Raw genomic sequence first — 22030 nt, 5'->3', positions numbered from 1 at the left:
GATTTTGAGGTCGATACAATTCCAGTACACGCACAATACAAGCAGGTTACTGACGCACACAAGTTCCAAAATGTAGAGAAAAGTAGCCAAAGACGGTTTATAGAAGCGCACAGAAATAAGGGACTTTGTATTAGAGGATGACGACCAACAGTGGTTAATTACGTTTGTATTAACCGCTGAAATTCACCAGGTGTGTGATATTTAAACCTGCAATATCTGCAAGTGTAGCAAAAAAGTGAGAGCCCTTCGCCTGATGAGAGCAAAGGCAGCTGAGAAAAAGGTGCTGAAATGATTCCAGCTCATCCTCTAGACAGCATCTCCTCTTGCAGACAGGACTTGACACCTAACGGACAATGTCCGGTTAGTTATTATATTGTCCGTTTAATATTATTAATGCTTTGTTTCGTTTGTTAAATGATCTTGTGCGCTATGGCCATATTGATTATCACTTTTTCTTGGATTTTGTTTCTTATTAACCAAATTACTTATTGTCGCACTTAACAGGCAAGACACATTAAAGGCACTACACCAACAACAATATTTTGCACGTTCCATTGTGAAGGAAAAGTATAGGCAAAGTAGAAAACAAAGAATGAGTTCGCCTTGTTTCACTCTGGGCTGACAGCCACATGGACACGGCGAAAGAAAAAAAAGAAATCAGCTGATTTACCGATACCACCTTTAGGAGATTCGGCTTGCTTATAGGCTTTAATATTTTATGAAAGCGAATAAAAAAAATAAAAACCACAATTTTCAACTAGAAAAATATTTAAAAAAATTGCATAATACAATTTTTTTTTTTTGTCAGATTTCACTTCACTTTACTTGGAGCTTCGTCTATGATACTGTTCGGCTCTCTCGAAAACTAGACTATGCTACCTGGGTGCTCTCAATTTTGAAAGACTAGAATGCATCTTTGAACTGAAGCTTGAGCGACTCCTAAAATTCGAAAACAGTACGCGGATCCTGTGATGCATATTTTCGCTAAAAAATTACTCGGATGTGGCATCGCTATGGACCAAAATGGTCTCTGCGTGACTTTGGCCAGCCAGTATAACCGACCTTACCTACTTCACTTGCGCTTTGCAGTCGGATTGGACAGAAAAATCACATCCTTGTGCTATCCAGGAGTCTAAATACTAACTAACTATTAATGCTATGAAGCGAACGTGCAATTTTAAGACTGCGGAAAGTTTAAGATAAATAGTTACACTTGAAAGTTCCTGTGGTAGCAGCTCAACAATTAAAACTATATGGCACGCACAATCCCAGTATGTTTTACTCTCTTTCAAGTAGCCTTCATAAAATTTGAATTTTGAAAACATTTGCTGAATGATTTAGTGAGATCTCCTTTCAAGAAAATGCGTATAAGATAGTTGCCTTCTCCCTCTGTGCACTTTCTCCTGTTCATTTGGCAGCAGCTGAAGTTTTAGGCTTCTATCCATGCTTCGTTACGGGCCTGATCTATATATATATAAAAATTAAGCCGAAAAAAAGTGTGCATTTGTCTCCGGTAATCTCAGCAACGCGTGTAAGGAAAACAATGAAAGTTTCACACATTGTTGGTGTTGCTTTGGCAAAGGTTTCTGTGAAGTTTGGTTGAAATCCGATAACGCGTGTGTGTGCGGTGCGCCAGTTAAGTGAGTGTGTTTTTGCTATTTGCCGCACGAATTTTTTGTACCGCACATAGCATTCATTAGAACTGAATACATTTTGGTCGTGTGTGTCTGGACCGATTATTATGAAATTTGGTATATATATATATTTTTCCACGGTGAAGGTTAGTATAATATGTTTATTGACTCCACTCACCACCAGGTGGCGCTGCCGATGGCCAAAACGAGGACCCGGGTAACCCTAGGATGTGTTTTTACATTGTGGGTATCAAATCAAAGATACTGATGAGTGCTTTAATACAGAGTATTTTTTAGATCTCTGAGTTACCAGGGTCTCGAGATATAGCCGAAAAGGTGGACCAAGGTACCCTTGGATGTGTTTGTACAATATGGGTATCAGATGGAAGCTGTTGATGAAAGCTTTTAAGTGAAGTAATTTTTACTGCCCGTTTCCGGGATAAAGAAAGGAGATGGAGCTGGAGATGGAAGAGGAATAGCTACAGGAAGAGGAATACCACTTACTATTAAAAATTAAAAAAAAAGTCTAAAGAAATTTTAAAATGTTACATATCCGCTTATTATATAAACGTTAATCTGAAGTCAGTTATAGTGAAAAATACATTGTATCATTGTTGGCGTGATTGGTGATCGTTTCCTTAATTTTTTGCAGAAAGGTTATGCTAATATGAGATATTACCTATATCATTCATATATTTACGTACTACCTGTGTACTCACAAATATACGGTTGAAGCAAATATATGTCAGTTTTTTTACTTCGCCTGGAAAAGTTTATAAAAATTTAAGAAGAATAAATAGAACTTATTTTATATCAGACTTCACGCAAAAAAGTCATTTGCACCTGAACACATAGCTGGGTTAAAGCGGGGGGGAATAGGACAGTTCTCTTCTCCTTCTCCGCTTTTTCGCACACGTAATTGTTTGGGATGAGTGCACGATGGCACAAAATAAAATCACTGGAAGCGCTTGATAGGACATTACGAGATTTACGTAGTAAAAATGAAATGTTTGGTCGTGCCTTAGTGCTGCTGGCAGGTGATTTTAGACAAACACTGCCTGTTATTCCTCGAGCAACTGTATCAGATGAATTGGCGCATGTTTGAAATCATCATATTTGTGGAGACATGTTCAAACACTCAAACTAACTACAAATGTACGTGTTCTAATGCAAAATGATCCATCAGCTGCTGAATTTTCACAGCAATTATTGGATATTGGAAATGGCAAAGTTCCTGTCGATAATTTAACTGGCTTAATAACTTCACAACCAAACTTTTGTCAAATAAGTCAAACGAAAGAACAGTTAATTCAAATTATTTTCCCAAATTTGCCTCAAAATTACAAACATCATGATTGGCTTAGTGAACGAGCATGGCTGGCAAAAATAAAGATGTGAATGAAATGAATGCGGCTATTTTGGCTAACATACCAAGTCCAGAACAAACAAATCGATCCGTTGACACTGTTACAAATCAAGATGATATTGTAAATTATCCCACTGAATTTTTGAATTCCTTTGATTTACCTGGATTACCGCCACACATGCTAAACTTGAAAATAGGAGCACCGATTATTATGTTGAGAAACATAAATCAACCACGACTATGTAATGGCACTCGATTAACAGTTAAGAGATTAATGAATAACGTTATTGAAGCAACAATTTTGAATGGAAAATACTCTGGTGAAGACGCTTTAATACCGCGAATACCAATGATACCATCGGATATGCCGTTAGAATTCAAATGTTTTCAATTTCCTGTTCGCCTTGCATTCGCGATTACTATTAATAAGTCACAAGGCCAAACTTTATCAATTTGTGGTATTGATTTAGATTACCCATGTTTTTCTCATGGCCAACTTTATGTTTCATGCTCAAGAGTTGGTAAGCCATCGGTATTGTTCATTTATTCAACATCGCATGGCAAAACGAAGAATATTGTATACCAAAGAGCATTACAATAAAAAAAGTAATAATGTAAATCACATCAAACATTATTTAATTGCTACTACTATTTAAAACTTCTTTCATTACTATTCATGCGCGAGAATTTTTATAAAATACACACAGTATTTTTCGGCTTAATTTAATTAATTAATCTAGATTTTTTTAAAGACGACCAGCGGAACGGGCGGGTTTTCGCTAGTGACTTCAAAAAATTAAACCATTTAACGAATTTAGCAAGCACTAAAGGTAAACCGATACTGAGGGTCTACACAAATACATATGTATACATACATATGTATGTATGTATGTGCATAGAAGAATTTAATACATTTAGAGGTCTGATAAAAATAGCCTGCATAGAATATATCGATTTAAGCACACACAAATTTAACTTCAGCATTTCGTATTGTTGCACATTGACATACATACATACGCGTACCGAGTGTGCAGATGGCTGTGCGTGCGAGTAAGATGAAGCCACATGCTGATCACAATGCCACAGCTATGCGTAAAAACATAAAAACATCGATAAACACGAAGCTTAAACGCACAAACGCACGCAAATAAACCTAACACTGGGTAAATTCTAGAAAGGTTGCTATGCACGTGCGCTATTTAGAATTCATGCACGCATGCGTATTATTAATCAATCATAAATGCGGCAATAAGTGTAAATCAAAGTGTATAAAAGTTATCGCACTTCCGCTCAACGAGCACTGGAAAGCCAAACGCAAAAGCAAGAGCCGAATCATGCCATCAGAGGATCTGTTCAACTGTCGTCTCGAGTGCGTGAAACACAAAAAAGTTGTAATAAAATTTTTTTCACAGTATGTGTGTATCTATGTATGTACATACATTTGTATGCAGTTAAACATAGATAAACTGGCGCGAGTGCGCAGACGGAAGCAAGAAGGAAATTGAAATGTGTAAACAATAAATATGATAAATATGGTAAATAACGTACACATGATTGGAATGGTGACCAAATAAATGCCGATTGTGCACAACTTTAGTTGGAAGAGATTAAAAATCCAGCGAATTTGATTACAACTTGAGCAGCATTCAACACTTTTGCACTTTTGCACAGTAAAGACGACGGTTTTTTAAGTTTTTTGTTCTCTTTTGTTTGTTTTATTGCATTTTTATCTCCACATTTCACTAAAAATCACACAAATACCGGACGACGTTGTTCACTTTTCAGTAATCGTTTCTACTATTCGACGAAGATCAAGTTAGCTGTGAAACAAATCGGAAAAAAACGGAAAGCAAATGCCGACAATTCCGTCGCTAAATATTGCTGTTTTGTCGTCGATTTCTGTAACGAGTGATCGCGACAAAGCGAACGAACGCACAACTATTTCCTCGACTACCAACTGACGGATTGATTTGACTTGACTCAGCGACTGCTAGCTAGCTCGCTTTCCTGTTAGCCTGTCTGCCTGCCAAGCTGAGTGACGTCTTGTCACTTGAATTACAATTCAACAAATGTTGCACTATACGCTGCAACAGCGTCGATTAGGCGCGCGCTGCCACCACTCTGCGACACTGATTGCTCGCACGGCGCTAGTACGCTACGCTGTATACGAGTATTCGCTATCTTATGGCATCGTGTTTTCTTTCTTTCAATAGATAATTTTACCGTGTTGAGTGCACTTAACACCATATCGAAGTTCTATAAACGAGAGCAGCAAACTGCAATAGCGAACAATAACAACAATAAAAATAACAAATAATACATTACTAGTGAGCCAAGGCGAGCAAAATAACAGCAATTACAACACGTAAAACTTCAAACATTAACAAGAGTGTAGCGCAACATAATAAGCAACAATACCAACAGAAAAGAGCGGCAATAGCGTCGGAATAAAAAACAACAGCTTAACAACAACCGCAATACATAGCACGAACAATAAAAGCAGCAATGCATATCAACAACAGCTATTGGAAATAGGTGTGTATAAAAAGACCCCATCCATAAGTAAACAAATCGCTGCACTGATATGAAAACCTAAACAGAGTGAGATCTCTCTGATTGGCGACGGGGTGTGAAAGGTGAGTCTGAGTCGCAACTGTAAAGAGTGCCACGCGGAAATGTGGCCAATTAAGAGAGCGCAAAAGTTGTGGAAAACATGAAAAAGGAGTATAGCTTGCGAAAAATAAATATAAAAAACTTCGTATGCATGTATTTATATATAATATATACATATATGTATGTGTAAATACTTATATAAAAGCGAAATAAATGTTAAAAATTTGATATTATTGACGGAATTACTGAATACAGCACTTGTGACACTCAGCAAACCTAGGCCACTTTGTCAGTGTAAATTCATCCATTTTCCAAATGAACTTAGTTAAACGGTCAACCACAAAGGGTTAAGCGGCTTACCGGGCTTGAAGCAGGTATTTTATGGGAAAATTCAGACGCAAAACTACAGTTCTACGGTGTGCTTGTATAAGGTGCCACAAAACTAATCAATTTTGTTTTTGAGCAACTTTATTACTAAATAAACAAAATATAAAAAAAAATTTTTAGTGATGAAAATCTTTATTTTCACCTTTACGTATTCCATTACTTGTCTGTTTGTATACTGCAGCTGTCTAGTTCACAACTGTCAAATGTGATTGACGTACGACGCCATCTGCAAAAATTGCAAATCTTCCGATAGGGTGACTAATTTTGCGCCCCCTTGTATTACTTTACAAAGCCACTCAAACACATACACTGCACGCACAATACTTGTTTCCGAACATCTGAAAATACTTTTGTATACTTTTTCGATCAATACTGGTTTCAGGACATCTGAAAATACTTTTTCATTCCCACGATGGTCGGTTCTATGGTACCGGAACGACCCAGCTAAGGACTGTCACTCCAGTAGCATTCCCCTTATATGTATAGGGAATGTTTATGCTGCTACAATAACAACAAAAACTACTGCATTTTTGTGTATTTGATATTTTTCGGGCCGTTTGGAAGCCCAAACGTTATGGTTTTCTTCAGTACTTCATTCAGAGCAACTTGGAGTGATTCATAAACTGTAATCGCACTTCTGCCCTATTTACTTTTGATAATTGTTTTCAAAGAAATATGTATGACAAAAAACTTTTTCTTAGGAAATGGGCCCCTAACAATCCCACCATTAGTTCTGGCTTCTAAATGATTCAGTGCCGTAGATGAAGACGACTATAAAATCAATAAATGTTTATTTTTTCTTAATTTTCTTTTTTATATGTGGTGTGGTACAAATTTGTGGTTTTGTTGTTGGTTAAGCACAATTTTTAAACGAATTGTGCAAAATTTAAAACCAACAAACCTTTACAGCATAGAATTTGGAAAGAAAACTGGCACTCATTGGCGAGAGAGAGCTGATAGTGCCGATTTACATAGGGAAACATTTGGTGCGTGGGAGAAAGACGGACGGAGAAGGCAGAGGGGATTTTGTCTCCCGTACTGGCGACATGCTCTGTGCTTCTTATTCGTATTTTCCATCTTAAAGTTGGAGTTCTGTGTTTGTTTCAAATCAATTGGAAGAAATAAACGATGACAAACATCAGAACGCTGCTTGGGAAATACAGGTTGATTTTTGCTAGTAAAGAGGGTATGATTTAAAAACTTATGGAACATATTTATGTTGAATTCTAATTTTTTTCTCTTTCTAGATGCTCAAGTTAATTTTAAGTTAAGTATTTATATATGAAGTATTTATATTTAAATTCTTTTTATTCAAGTCCAACATAGAATCTCTCTTGCCAAGAACTACATACCTTCCGCTCAAATATGAACGAGACGGTATCAATAAAACGGTCCGCGGATGACATATGGCAAAAATAAATTTTTTGTTTTTTGGTAGGACTGTTATAAGCTTACATGGCAAATTTCAGCGTGATATGTCATATAGTTTGTTTTCTGTGCTACTGTAAACAAGTGAAGCTTGAGTGTGTTCTTCGAATTTAACGATGGAAATTCAAAGAATTTGTTTGAAATTTTGTTACTCCAACAAAATTTCGGCTTCAGACGCCTTAAAAATGTTGCAGACAACCTATGGGGACTCTGCTCTATCGCGTGCACGTGTTTTCCAGTGGTACAAATCGTTCAAAGAGGGCCGTCCATCGGTTGAAAACTTACCTCATGAACGTCGTCCAGCAACATCAGTAAACGACGAAAACATCGTAAGTAAAGTAAAGGAAATTGTGCTTGAAAATCGCACAAATCGAAAAATCGGTTAACGCTGAATATTATTTAGACGTTTTAAAGCATTTGCGCGAGAACATTCGTCTTAAAAGGAAGGAATTGTGGGATAACAAGTCATGGTTCTTGCATCACGATAATGCACCAGCTCACACATCACGTCTTGTTCGCGATTATTTGAACAAAAATAATGTTAATATCGTTCCGCAAGCACCGTATTCGCCTGATATGGCTCCATGTGACTTTTTCCTGTTTCCCAAGCTCAAGTTGCCGCTCCGTGGAAAACATTTTGAGACAATTGAAGTCATAAAAGAGAATTCGAAGAACACACCCGAGCTTGACTTGTTTACAGTAGCACAGAAAACAAACTATGTGACATATCACGCTGAAATTTGCCATGTAAGCTTATAACAGTCCTACCAAAAAACAAAAAATTTATTTTTGCCATATGTCATCCGCGGACCGTTTTATTGATACCGTCTCGTTCATATTTGAGTAGAAGATAAGTAGGCAACTGAGTAAGTCCTCTCTCGACGAACAAAACTAACACCCTACAGGCTCTCTCATGTCCGTCCTAACGTATGGCCTCAGATGATGCGTCGTTGGAGTATTTGAGAAAAAGATTTTACGGAAGATTTTTGGAACTTTGCACGTTGGTGATGGCGAGTATCGTCGGCGATGAAACAATGAGCTATATGAGCTTGACGACGACATAGACATAGCACAGCGTATAACTATCCAGCGGCTACGTTGGCTGAAACATGGTGTTCCCAACTGACGCCGGTTGGCACGAGAAAGAAACTCAGCCAAAATCGCGTAAGCGGTTAACGCGTTAATCAAGAAGAAGAAGAAAATTATTTATTATTTAACCAATCCAGTTGGCCTCCCTCATTTAAATATTTAATAAACTGTTGACGAACCTTCTCCACTTTACATGATCGTGGATTTTAGAATATATCCGAACCAGAAAGTGCTAAGGAAGTAAACGTCAAAAGCAACGAATTTTGCCGAAAACAATTTTGCCCGTGTAACCGCGAAAAACCTTTTACGCTTTGTCCAAAGCTCAGGATGGTTCACTATGGAAGGGGAAATGTATCCCAGCACCTGCGACTCATAACGGACCCATTTCGTGGTCTAAGTGGCATCGCTGTCTCTATATGCGATGCGGCTGTCAAACCTAACCGCAAACTAAACATCAAAAGAGACTTTCCAGTGTCTCGCTTCCAGATGCCTCTGAGTGTAAATTGGGACATAGTTAACCTGTGAAAGTTGTTCGTAACCAAATAAACTATGAACGGGATAGGAGGCATGTCCCTCATGAGGATTTCTTTGTCGAAATCATATATTGCATTATTTATAATTTAATCAAAAACCAAAAGAGAGACATGGGTTTTCGAGAAATAAATAAATTTCACAATTACACAAAATCAAATAAAAAATAGCGAATATGAAGTGCTGCCGGCATAAAAATAATCACATATTGTTTATAAAGTTTCGAATTAATGCTGCCTCCCACATTCACATATATTACATGTAAATGTATAAACATATGGATTTGCATGTGTGTGTGTGTGTACATTTTATCCAATATGCTTTGTACCTTCAACAAGTAGAACACTTTACATAAATTCTGTACAAACCGAAAGCAATATCAACGATATCGAATTACCAAGGAGGCGGTAAATGCACTAATAGCAACAACAGTAAGAAATTCCAAAATTTAGGATTTAATGCAAATGCGACACATAACTACAAAAACAAACATACAAATGTGCATACAAGTACAGTCTCATTACAAAGTCCAACAACAAGTAGAAGCTAAGATTGCACTTAAAGCGGCGGAGATACTCAAGCAATTATGAAGCGGAGAATACTTGATACAATAGGCACTTATGTATGTCGGTATGTTCATAAGTAAATATGGAAACACATCGGTTCTTGGGTGACATATGTGGGTGACACACTGACTAGCGAGTTGGCCAACAGTGGGCAGTGGGCGAAGGTTGCATAAGAAGATAAAACACAAAACCGCTTAAAAATCGAAATTGCCACTTAAAGTGGCCATAAAACCAGTGGACAAAAGATGAAAGAGTGACGCATTGGTGAGAGAACGAGTGGGTGTTCTAGGAGGTAGATATTAAGCATTTCACAAGCAGTAGGTCCATGACGCTTGCGGTAGTAGCAGCTGCTGCAAACGTATTACACTTCCCTTGTTTAAGACAGCCTCAATTAAAACCGAACCAAACCAAACCAAACTTCGGTACTCAACACAGTGACATTTTTTTTTTCAAATACATTCATCCATTTATAATGGAGTCAATGAGTAGAGAACCAAATGCACAAACTCCTGAAGCATGCCACAACACTTCTGTGGCACCACAAATCAACGCTGCTGCATCATAATATTTCACAAATGAAGGGGCTACATGTTTACTTCTCCGTGCATACATACATACACACAAGTGCACACAAATACACACAAGTATAGGAAAATCTGCGTATTTTGAATTAACTTATAAAGAGGAGGTTATCAATTTGTACCTCATTGCGTTTTTGGTAACTTTTTAAATGCAGAACAGAATTGAACGCACAGTAGGGCATTTAAAGTAGGAATAGCCTCACCACCTTGAGTGAAAACCATAAAGTTACCTTAATCTGGGTCCCGGGACATCGGAACATTGAAGGTAACGAAAAAGCAGATGAACTGGCAAGAATCGGTATTCACACCATTAGGTGCAGTCAAGAGTACAATTTCTCAAAAATACCTCCGAATCGGATAATAAGAATGAAACGACGGGACGCCTGGAGACTAACGGCAGTCATAACTGGCTTTTGGTCTATCGGAGAACAAGCAGCCAAAATGGGTATCCCTCACAACACATACTGCCACAGTGGTAAACAACCAGACAAAAAGGAAACAATTTTCCATTTCCTCTGTGAATGCCCTGCCCTATGGAAAGGCAGAATGTTAACCCTGGGTTAACCGCTGTTCGAGAATCTCGAACAACTTTCTGGCTTAGACGTCAACAACCTGATAAGGTTCTTAAACCGCACAGACTGGATATAGTCATGCTGTAAATAACCGTTAAACAAGTTGGTAACGAGGATGTGGCAACAAAATGGTGCAGAAGCGCTAGTTGGATTCTGGAAGAATCACCACTTTAACCAACCAACCAACCAAGGGCATTTAAAGGAACTTAGTAGAGCTACCTCTGACATTCGGACCAGACTCGCCCACATTTGGGGATAAAAAATAAAATAAACAATTGGCGCGCACTCTTCTGTTAGGTGGCCGAGCTGCTCCTCCTATTTGTGGCGTACGGCTTGATGTGGTTCCGCAAATGGAGGAACTTACGACTCCGAACGGCAAATGGTTTTTATGAGGAACTTTTTCATAGCAGAAACACTCTCGGAGGTTTGCCATTGCTTGCCGAGGGGCGACCGCTATTAGAAAAAACTTTTTCTTCATTTTGGTGATCGCACAGCTAAAAATATAATATCTTTAAAGCGGATAAATATTGGGCACTGATGTTTTCGGAAGCCATCACAAAGCACATACACACACATAAAAAAATCATTAGAAGTCGGTGGTGTAGTTTTTCTTGTCAAAAAGGGTTTATTTGTTTTAGCTTTCGTCTTTTTTCACCTTTCAATGTTTTATCGGTTCGTAAGCAGTGCTATTTTGCATATTATTTTAATTTGCATGTCAACAACAACAGCTACAATCGTCAATGTGGCACGTACGAGTCATCAGCGCCACCAGCTTAACGCCAATACGGCATCACCAACAGTCACAATAAAATTACAAAAAAAAAAACAGAAAAAACACAAAAAAAGTTTAACACAAATGAATACGTTAACAGAAACAGCCAACAACAGACATGGTAAAATTGCATTTGGAATTGGAAGCCGAAGTGGAGTTAGGCGCCGCCTGCCGAACAACAACAGTGCGCCTACAGCGTATGTACTTATGTATGTAAGTATGTATGCATGTTTGTGCTTGTACAAATGGCCAATTGCTTGAGAAGCAAATAAGAGCGTCTTTGTCTTCGGTTGAGGCGGAGATATATAAATTCTTTTAAATATATTAGAACAAAGTGAAATAATTTGAATCGAAGAATTTAAAAACAGGTAGTTAAATAAAAATATGGATTAATTCATGGTATGTGGGTCATTTAACAAATAAATTAGTTTCAATTTGAATTTGATTTAAAATCTTTTAGTACGTGTTTTCAGTCGAAAAATCTAAACAATTTTTTAACTTTTTTTTTTTTTAACAAAATTCTGTAACAAAAAAGTGTAAGACAAAATTTTTTCTTGGCTCGAGAAGCCGGTTTATGTCCGAAATTTAGTAGAAATGTAATTTATGATAGTTTCTCGCCGTCTGGATATTACTGCAGAGCTCCTATTTTTGGCTTTACATGGTTGCTTGCTTCCGTCGTGCGTCTAATGAAAACAGCGATGAGTAATTAATAACAAACAACAGATGTATGCAGTTATATGCATTTAAAGCGTCGTGAGGGGTATAGAAATCACTTAATCTTACCCAGTTAGTTGGATTCGCTTATAAATTACTTGTCGTTTGAATGAGTGTACAGTGGGTCCGAATTTCAAATTAAAAAATTACTTTTGGATTGCCTGTACACTTGAAGAACCATTTCGGTAAATAAATAAAAAATAGATTTTGAGTGATATAAATATTTTTTTTTGACCTTTGCGAGCTCCATTAGTTGTCTACTTGTAGTCTAGTTCTCAAGCCTCAAATATGATTGACGTACGACGCCATTTACAAAATTTGTAAATCTTCCGATTGGGTGACTAATTTTGCGCCACCTTCGATCGAAAAAAGATTAATCAATGTCAAATCCTTCGGAGATATATCTATTGTCGAACTAAAGTGAACTAAAAATAAAACCTTAAAGCACGCCGAAACGAAACAGTGGACGCCTCATACAGTGGACGCTCAGAGTTCTTAAGCGTGAGTTCTAAAAGCTTTTAATGGTCCATAAAACGTCATGCCAGGCAATCGTTCCAAGTAGCTGGACCGAGGGGAAAATCTGTACCGATGCTGGTACTTCTGTCTTCACTGACGGTTCTAAGATGGCATCGGGAGTCGGAACAAGGGATTTCTCTAAATCAGCCAATTTATCTAATTCCTTAAAATTGACGAATACTGGTAGTGTTTTTCAGGCAGAAATCTTTGCCATCCTGCAGGCATGCAGAATGCTTAGGGAGCATGGGAGCGAGGTAGGTATTAAATTTTTTGCCGATAGCCAAGCTACGATTAGAGCTCTGGCGACGCCATGGTACGGATCAAATACATACTGATCCATTGTACCATTAATATGATGAAGCGGCCCCAAACCGGAAGTGGAAAAACATCCCCAGACCATAACATAGCCATTATGTTTTACTGCCTTAACACAGTATGATTTTTGAAGATGTTTGTTTCGTGGCCGTCGGCCATCATTTCCTACCAAATTAAATTTGGACTCGTCCCTGAAAAGCAGAGTTTTCAACTTGCTTACAGGCCAGTTAATGTGTTAGGTTTATTAATAAGTCGGTAACTACGCAAATCAGCCTCGGCCAAGCGACGAGCTATAGTTCTTGAACAGATTGGTAGCTCAAGCTCTTTTACCAACTGTGGAGCGCTTTTCAACGAAAATTTCTTTATCTCAGCATTAAGTTTTTTGGTCAGTGTTTTTTTTTTTTGCCGGCCGAGGTACTATTACAAGAGTGTTTTTTTATAACGTTCGAAATAATTCGTGAAATCGACGACATAATACTATATTTTAGAGAACTGTCTTTTTGAAATGTTCCGTTTTTATAGTCATCGACAACACGCGCGCGCAGCGCCCACCGAATTTTTTTTGGGATATTGCTTACTTTACCAAAAGGTCTCAAATAAAGCGAATTGTCACAACGAATTTCTGCGGTGCTCAAAAAATGTCTCGTTCAAAATAAACTCATTACGTTAGAAAACGAACCGGGGGATTGAATATTTTTACCGCTATATGCAGGCACCTATTTTAACGCATTCACCTCTTTTTCAGTTAGCACGAACCATAAAAATACAGCTGCTAAAATTTCATGATATTCTCTGCATTAGTTGGTGAGTTATTGTGCTAAGAGTGACGCTACTTTTGTTATTTTCAAAATAATGGATCGGAAAGAATTTCGCTTTTCACTTTTGCACTACTTCTTGATGGGGAAAAATATAATACCAAAATACCGATCAAGCGAACAATGGCTTCAAAAGTGTTATGGGTACTCCGCTCGCACAGAAACAACAATAAATCGATGCTTTGCTGACTTTAAGCGAGGTCGTAGATACACCGATTATGCACAACGCAGTCGACGTAAAAATGAGGCGGTAACAACAGAAAACATCAAACATTCCCAAATAGTTTTGAATGATCGAAAAGTGAAGTTGAAGTAGTTAGCTGACATCGTAAAGATATGAAAAGAACGCGTTGGCTGTATATTGCATGAGAATTAGACTATGCGAAAGCTATGTTCCAAGTGGGTGCCGCGTTTGCTCACTGTTTCGTTTAATCAAGACAACGCAGAGTATCACAATTCAAGCAAAACAATGGCAAAACTACATGAATTGAACTTCGAATTGCTCCCACATACACCGCATTCGCCAGGTTTGGCTCCCAGTGACTACTGGCTCCTCGCAGACCTAAAGAAAATTCGCGCCGGTAAGAAATTTCGCTCGAATAAAGAGATTGCCTATTTTGAGGCAAAAGAAAAACCGTTCCACAAAAATGGGATTGGAATGCTAGAACGGCGCTGGCAAGATTGCGTTGTTCTTGATGGAAATTACGTTGTGTAAGTGAGGCAAACAAAGTTGCAATTGCTTTGTCGCGCAGGATTGCCACATATTTTACACTTTTTTCGAATATAACCGAAAAAGAAAATAGATGTCAATAATCATTTTAAAATATGTCACCGATATGCTCTAGTTCCCAAAACAACAAATAAAAAGCATTTTCTAAGATAAAATCACTTTGAAAGAGGAACAAATTTAAGACTGTGCTCCAGTTGCAAATGATTTGTCCGATACTGTGGGCTCAAAAATACTTTTCATACAACAAAGCTCTACACCCTATCCACTGTACAGCCTGGCGTGTGCCCAGCATTAGCACAACCAATTCCACATGCACCACATACATGCGTACGTACGTATGTAAGTAAATTCATACAAGTTCATATAAGTACATGCGATTTCGGTGTATTGTAGTCGTAAGTATATCCAAATAGTACGAGTACAAGTGTTCATTGCGTGTATACAACCACTAAATGTGTAGTGATCACACAGAAACCCCAAAAGACATTGGCAAAAAATTAGATATATGTGCATGTATGTGTGTATTGTAGCAAACGTCTGTAAGGCAGCACAAAAGTGCAAAGCAACAACATTATTACAATCAGACTTTTTTTATTAATGTTTTTCCTTTAGTTTCTATGATTTTTTACTGCCTTAAATGCCTTTGCCCATATCAGCAACAAACGAATATAGTAAATTTAGATTGTAATCGATTCGAATGATCTTAGCGCCCCTATTCGTTTTACTTTGTACCACCAGTGGAAACGCGCTCATAATAATAATTAATGTTGTTTAGCATATTTTTACACAAAGCATGCATGGGGCCAACAACAAACAACCGCTACAAGTAACTGCAGGAACAGCAAACGGCAAGCAGCAAGTAGACCACTCGCAAAGGGACAAGCAACACGCACACACACATGCACATATGGATGTATGCACACACAAAGAAGGAGTATAAATCATGTATTAGCAATAATGCAATGTGTTGCAAGTTGCAAGCTTGTTTGTTTGTGGAATTGTGGCACGAATGGGATTGCAAATGCTTTTTGCGTGCTTGTAAGTTGTGTCAGAAACGCGGGAGGTGTGGGGAGTAAATTGCCGTAATTTAATGAAGTCGAACAAAATATGTTCAGAGCGTGCCACCCGAAAGAAGTAGTCTATCTAAACGAACACACGTATGTAGGTGTGTGTAAATGCCGCATTTCCTCATTGTGTTGGTAAATTGATACAATGCAAACAAGGAGTTGGGGCAGTCAATTTCAAAGAAATTTGTGAAAAAATTATGGAAATTGCAGATAATAACAAGCAAATGGCATACGCGAAAGTCTTTCTTGGAGCTAATGCATAGATTTACTGCAATTAGTAAGTGTAAATTTAAACGATTACTCTCACACACAACTAAATTATTTTGCAGTACAAAGAAAAACATTAGTGCGCTGAATGCCCAAGTCCAACACAAAGTACATGAGAAAACAAGAGGTGAAAGGAGGTATCGACAAACAATGGAAAATACCCATTACATTCTTGCCTTGAAAAGAAAACCCTTTCATCACAAGCTAAGAAGTGTCCCAAGTTCGGGTGGAGCAGAATTTAAACTGCCAGGCGCATATTTTTTTTTAAATGTCACTGGTACAAAATCATATCAGAAATAGTAGCGAACAAGTATCCAGTTTAAATTTAAAGGGTTGTGGCGTTTAGCTGATGTGAGACTCAGCGGTCATACGATTTTTTAGTAAGTATAATACAACTTTTTAAATATGTAAAAATAATTTGTGTATGGTGAAAAGGGCTTGTATGAATAAAAATTAAGGCATGCCGAGTTTTAAGAATTTCACAGAAAGAGCCAAGTGTAAAATAATGATCCTGCGTGAATAGGATTTGCTTATGTACTATTCGGAAAAGTGAAAAGATAGGATTTAATAAGAGAACCAAGTTCGTAAAGAAGAGAACCGAGTCAGAAAACAAAAATCATTCAGACGAAATTTTTTCTTTCATTTGTAAAAGCACATCTACAGTCCTATTGAAACACCCTGTACCTAAAAGAATTAATTTTAGGTGAGTAAAAAGTTATTTGGCAAAGACAGGAGATTCGACAATGGAACCCCAACAATAGCTTCAATTGGTACTAGTGATTCGCAGTCGACAAAGCTCCAGACCTGCTACCAGTAGAATCACACCTGCAGACATTTGCTAGAGCCTCAGCTATCTCCCAGGCGAGTCAGGAGGCATCTTTTTTACTACATCGACTACATCTCGGACGAAACACGACTGCAACTATTGGATCAGCCGGTATATAAACAGACATTAAACGACATTTATCGGGAGACTCTTACCAGTTTCTTGAATTCCTGTCTCCCCAACGCCGTAATCGAGTTTAACTACCACCCACCCACAGCAGATGAAGAGCTCCAGCTACCCAGAGAGACTCGCGTAACTTTAGCCCAATTGGGTTCTGGATACTGTAGCATACTAAACTCCTACCTATCTAGAATCGACCCAGACATGCCCAACATAAGTTCAGCACGTGAAAGCACACCAAACGATATTAACCACCTATTCACATGTACTCTTAACGCACTCACCTAACACACCTCTCCATCTGGACCCAACATGCCGAAACTGCACGTTCCTGGGCCAACCGTTAGATGAATTAGACGATGATGATCGGTGACTGCACCGCACTAGCAGGGCCTAGTGAAGTGCTACAACAACAAAAACAACCTGAGATTGTAGCTCGGTTCTAAGTTACCGACCCGGATTTATTTATGGCAAGATTCAAGAAGTTTGGCCTACCGAAAATGCAGAAGAAACTCTAAACAATTTTACCAAAAACGTATTTTAAATAAACGTACATACAAAATGAAGTCCAAAATAAACAACACTGGCGACTTAAAAATGTTTTTGATGGCGCCATCTTTTTAATGAGAAGTTACATCCCTAGCTGACTTCCAGTGAAAGCTTGGTGACATTCTGTTCAGTAGAACCGAAGTTATTGCGTCTAAAGTGTCAGTGTGTTTGTGTCATCGGTACAAAAATGAGTTCGAACAAACAGCTAATACCAAATTTTGTATTAAAATCGGTAAAACGGTGAATCATTTACCGTATTCGCCTGATATGGCTCCCTGTGACTTCTACCTATTCGGCAAATTGCATTTGGCCATGAAAGGAAAACGTTTTGCGTCCGTAGAGGTCATCCAAAAGGTTTGTACCGACATCCTGAAGAACATTCCACTCAATGGCCTGAAACACTCTTTCGAAAAGCTTTTAGATCGCGCAAGACAGTGTATTGAGGACGTTTTTTGATTTTATTAATTTATTTTTGTTTTTCACTTCTAATTTCCTGAAGCCATTGTGGGGGAATAAAACTCCACATATATTTTTATATTAAACTTAACACGCTTTATTTCTCCAAAACAGAAGAAGACTAAGGTAAAACTTAGAGCTAAAATAGAACTCTCTTTTTTAAGTTTATAGTAACAAGAAGCTTCCAGAATAATCTTAAGTAAGTCAGTCTGAACAATGACGGTAAATTGAATATTGAATTATTAAAACAGTGGGTCACAGCGATAGGCTTAGCTGTGTTCCCGAACGATACTTTTAGCTGTGTTCCCACACCATCTTAATACTGCATGTCCCTAATATTTAAGAAATAAGTGAGTTCTTACGTAAGGTGTACTGCTTTTACATACTACTCCAAGCAACTAAAAGTTAAATCCGTTCAACATGCAATTAATTTCTCAAATAAATCCGTACACAAGAGGTTAAGGACCCTGACCCCCATTCGTATTTCCTAACAAGCGCAACTGCCGCTCCAAACAAAATTTGCAACATATTCTCATTGCAGTTTTTCTGCGCTTGCTACTACGAATTAAGCGTTGACACATTTAGCACTCTAAGCCAGCTAATCGAACTCACTCGCTACGAATAATCCTCTTATTTACATGATACAAATTTATTATCCAGTCCATTGTGTAATACGGTCTTGGCCTCGCTATTTGCATCTGTGTGTATGTATGTATGTATGCTTACAAATACAAATCTATGCAGCACTGCGACTCGGTAGTCTATTGACATATTATTTGTTTTACATATTCTGCATTCAACACCTCTAAATGACCAGACAACTGCCACCCAAGGCGGCTTGCATTGTGCCTTATCTTGCATTCGAAGCAAGTGTCTTCGCACAATAAACTTATAATTATTGCATTTAAAATCTAATAAATCTTCACACACACAAAGTGCGTCGCGTCCATGAGCCAGGCGCAGCAAAAGGCCAGGCCGAACAAGTTTATGTTGTAGCTGGTTACCGCGCTGCCTGCTCATTGGCTATTGAGCTTCAGTATTGAACATCGTCCGCAGACGCACCATCAGCCAGCAGCTAGTGATTTTTGTGCTACTGTGTTGCGCACTAGAGTTAAGCCTGTATTGTGTAATCTCGCCTGTATTTTTGTTCTGGGTCTGGTTATGTTTTTGGTGCTGGTGCTGGCGCTGGTGTTGACGTTTGTCACTGGCTACTCACGACAACCACTCAACAGCTTGTCCTCTTTGCTGGGCTCTTCATGCGAAGCACTGTTCTTGGCACTGCTTGCCTTTGCCTCTTCCAGCGGTGTTATTATTGTGAAGTATGCATGAACATGCATGTATGTATGTATGTGTGCAGACACAGTGGTCAAGTTAAGGCAGATACAAACGCACTGTTGCAGTGATACCGAGTATAGATTGTAGCAGCTATCGCCGGGACGATTATTCCGTAATTAGCCATGTTCATTGGATTAAATGGCGGCCTATATGGCTCAAAAAAAAGTACATCGTCCACGTTGTATCACTGTTCTGATACGGTCGATTGTTTACTTTGTTAACCTGTTCGTCCGTGTTGGCTTCAACTAATGGTCATGCCGCTTTCCGCCAGCCAACTAACCTGATGTGCTTGCGAATAAAGTACTGGTACTGGTTACGCCTGGGTAGGATTCTTGGAAAATTTGCCACTTTTTTGCTGCACAACTGATGCCGCCTTACACCGCATTGGTGCAAACGGAAGGCGCCTCAGCATTTACCGTATTCAACGTGTCGCAGCAAGATGTGCGATGTGCGATGTACGACTGCATTGTGACGCGTTCATGAGACGCATTCCCATCATATTTATGGCTATTTTAGCCATTAAATCGAAGACACTTTGTTTGGGAATTGAATTACTGCGTTCTATGTTGTATGCGCGTGTGTGTTGTATGCGCGTGTGTGTGTGCATATTTCTACCTACAAATATTGCTAATGCTGCGTTTCGTCTTTGATCTATCTTCTGTTGTTAAAGTTAAAGGAGCTATGCAATCTATGTCCCATGCCCGCCATTACTTCTTTGCCTTATAAATGTTTCAAACGAAGCAGAAATTGGCGTGTAATTTCTAAAAAAAAAATCCTAGTACTGACAATGTATGTATGCACATACAGGGTGGTCCATATAGTCCTTTTTCAACATATACTAGGCCTCTTTCTTTCTCCAAGCGTTAGCAAGTGGTGAATAGATGAAGCAGCTGGTACAAATGAACATATCTTGGCAGCGCTGAAATAGGGCTGCCTAAAATTACATTTGTTCGTAAAATAATGAGTTATACCAGTTTTATGAGGTGATTTATACCAGTCTTATATTTAACATTATTCCCAAGTACTTGATTGCGCAAACTGTCGCTATGTTGAAGTCTCCGATTCTAAAAGAGACCTCTTCTGGCTTTTTTCGCCTGGATATAAGGACTGCTGTAGACGAGTGTGTGAATATGTGTGAAATGATCGGGCAAAATTCGGCTGGCGAACCACCCCCATGACGTGGCAGCCGAAGTTCCCCTCACAATTTTGTTTTTCACCATAAATTTGTTGTTGCTTTCACATGCAATTTTTTGTCAAGTGAGCTGAGCAGAGAAGTGGCAATTAAAAGAAGCCTATTATTTTGACAGTGACCGCTCCTTTCCGCAGAAAATCTGGGCACACTGGCAACATTATATCTCTGCAAAACGAATTGATTCGCCGTACGTTATAAATATTGAGAAATACTGAAATATATTAAACTCCAAAGTCAATATTTGGTAGCCCAAACCGTGGGTTTATCGAAAAATCATCTCTTCTGACGTAGTGCGACTGCTCTGTTACAAACATGACAAGTCATTTTTTGTGGCCGGAAATTAAAGACATGGACTTTGACGAGCTTTGGTATCAGCAGTACGGTGTGGCAGTTATTTGCCGCTTCGGAGTTATCAATTGGCCATCTCGGAGCTACGATTTGACACCGCTAGACTTGTTTTATGGAATGACCTGAAGGTGCAAACAATCCAGACCCTTAACGAGAGATTCAAGCAAGCTATTCGTCAAATAGGCAAAGATCGTTATCAAGGCCTTAAAAAACTGAGTTACAACAGCATGCGCTACTGCGAAACCACCTGAGGCAGCCATCCACAGGAACGAAATCGTGTTCCATGAATAATGGGAATGTTTGCTTTCGAATTACCCAAACAAACTTAATTTTTGTTAATTTTTTATTTTTAAAAAGAAACCACAAAGTAGGCCAGCCAGAACATATGGATGCATGCACGCACGTGTATGATGAGAACTAACGCTTCAACTCTATTTAACATTAATCATATATATATTTTTTTCAATTTATCTGAGAGTGAAGTAAATTTTAGTTACGAAATTGAAATCCCATTCACTAATTTTCGGGAAGAATGTCATAATTCCAATTAGCAATCCCATTCATTTACTCCTTAAAGCATAGTACTATGTTCGCGTTTCACGTGAAATGGCTGTCAAAATCCATGCAGATGGTATTGCCGTGAAATATGCGTGAAATTTCATAACATACTCAGTTAAAGTCGTGAAAACACCGCGCAACATGCCAGTCACATTTTTTCACACCTATTTAAAATGCACATGGCACTGAGCGCCAATTGAGCGAAAACTGAGCGAAAACTGACAGTTCGTTTGCGAGTGAAGTGCCTGAGTTTGAATACTCCGAAGACCAGACCTTTTCAAGCGAAACGACTTCGCAAGAGAGCAAGAGTATAGTATGGAATTAAAATTGAGTCTCACTAAAATTAATTCAAGTTATAGCAAATTCGAGTTTTAGAAGTTCGAGTTATGGAAATTTGACTGTATTTTTGTATGTAATTTTTTTCTTTTTAATGTATTCTGCACCGAAAATCATACAACTCAAATTTTATACAAAAAGTTAACAAATGAAAAAAATCGTACTAGAACATTTACAACTTTTTATTTAAAATTTTTAGAAAAATGCAGTTCTATTGCCCATCCAATATTAAAGTATAAGTTTCATGTTACTAAAAAGTCTCGTTTTTGTTCACAATTTTTTTAATTGCAGTGGAGCATTTCCTTCGAACGAAAAAAATTTCAAAAGAACTACATTTTATTTCCAAT

General features: G+C 38.2%; 1 protein-coding gene across 2 annotated transcripts in view; it reads right to left on the bottom strand.

Moving 5' to 3' along the window:
- The window catches only part of LOC128864518 (protein mothers against dpp), a 47775-nt gene that overhangs the window by 18329 nt on the left and 7416 nt on the right, over window positions 1-22030 (bottom strand). The window contains exon 1 of one of the 2 annotated variants that reach the window (XM_054104218.1): window positions 4549-5102. The exons of the other annotated variant lie outside the window; for it this stretch is intronic. Within the exon in view, the coding sequence (XP_053960193.1) occupies window positions 4549-4552 (4 nt within the window). The 5' untranslated portion in view covers window positions 4553-5102. Of the gene's footprint in view, window positions 1-4548; window positions 5103-22030 lie in introns of those variants that run through there. 2 annotated transcript variants of the gene reach the window in all.

This window comes from Anastrepha ludens, chromosome 5 (genome assembly GCF_028408465.1).
Source record: "Anastrepha ludens isolate Willacy chromosome 5, idAnaLude1.1, whole genome shotgun sequence".
In the NCBI taxonomy this organism is placed as follows: domain Eukaryota; kingdom Metazoa; phylum Arthropoda; class Insecta; order Diptera; family Tephritidae; genus Anastrepha; species Anastrepha ludens.
Note: the sequence above shows the minus strand (reverse complement) of the source record. Positions and strands in the feature narration are given on the sequence as shown.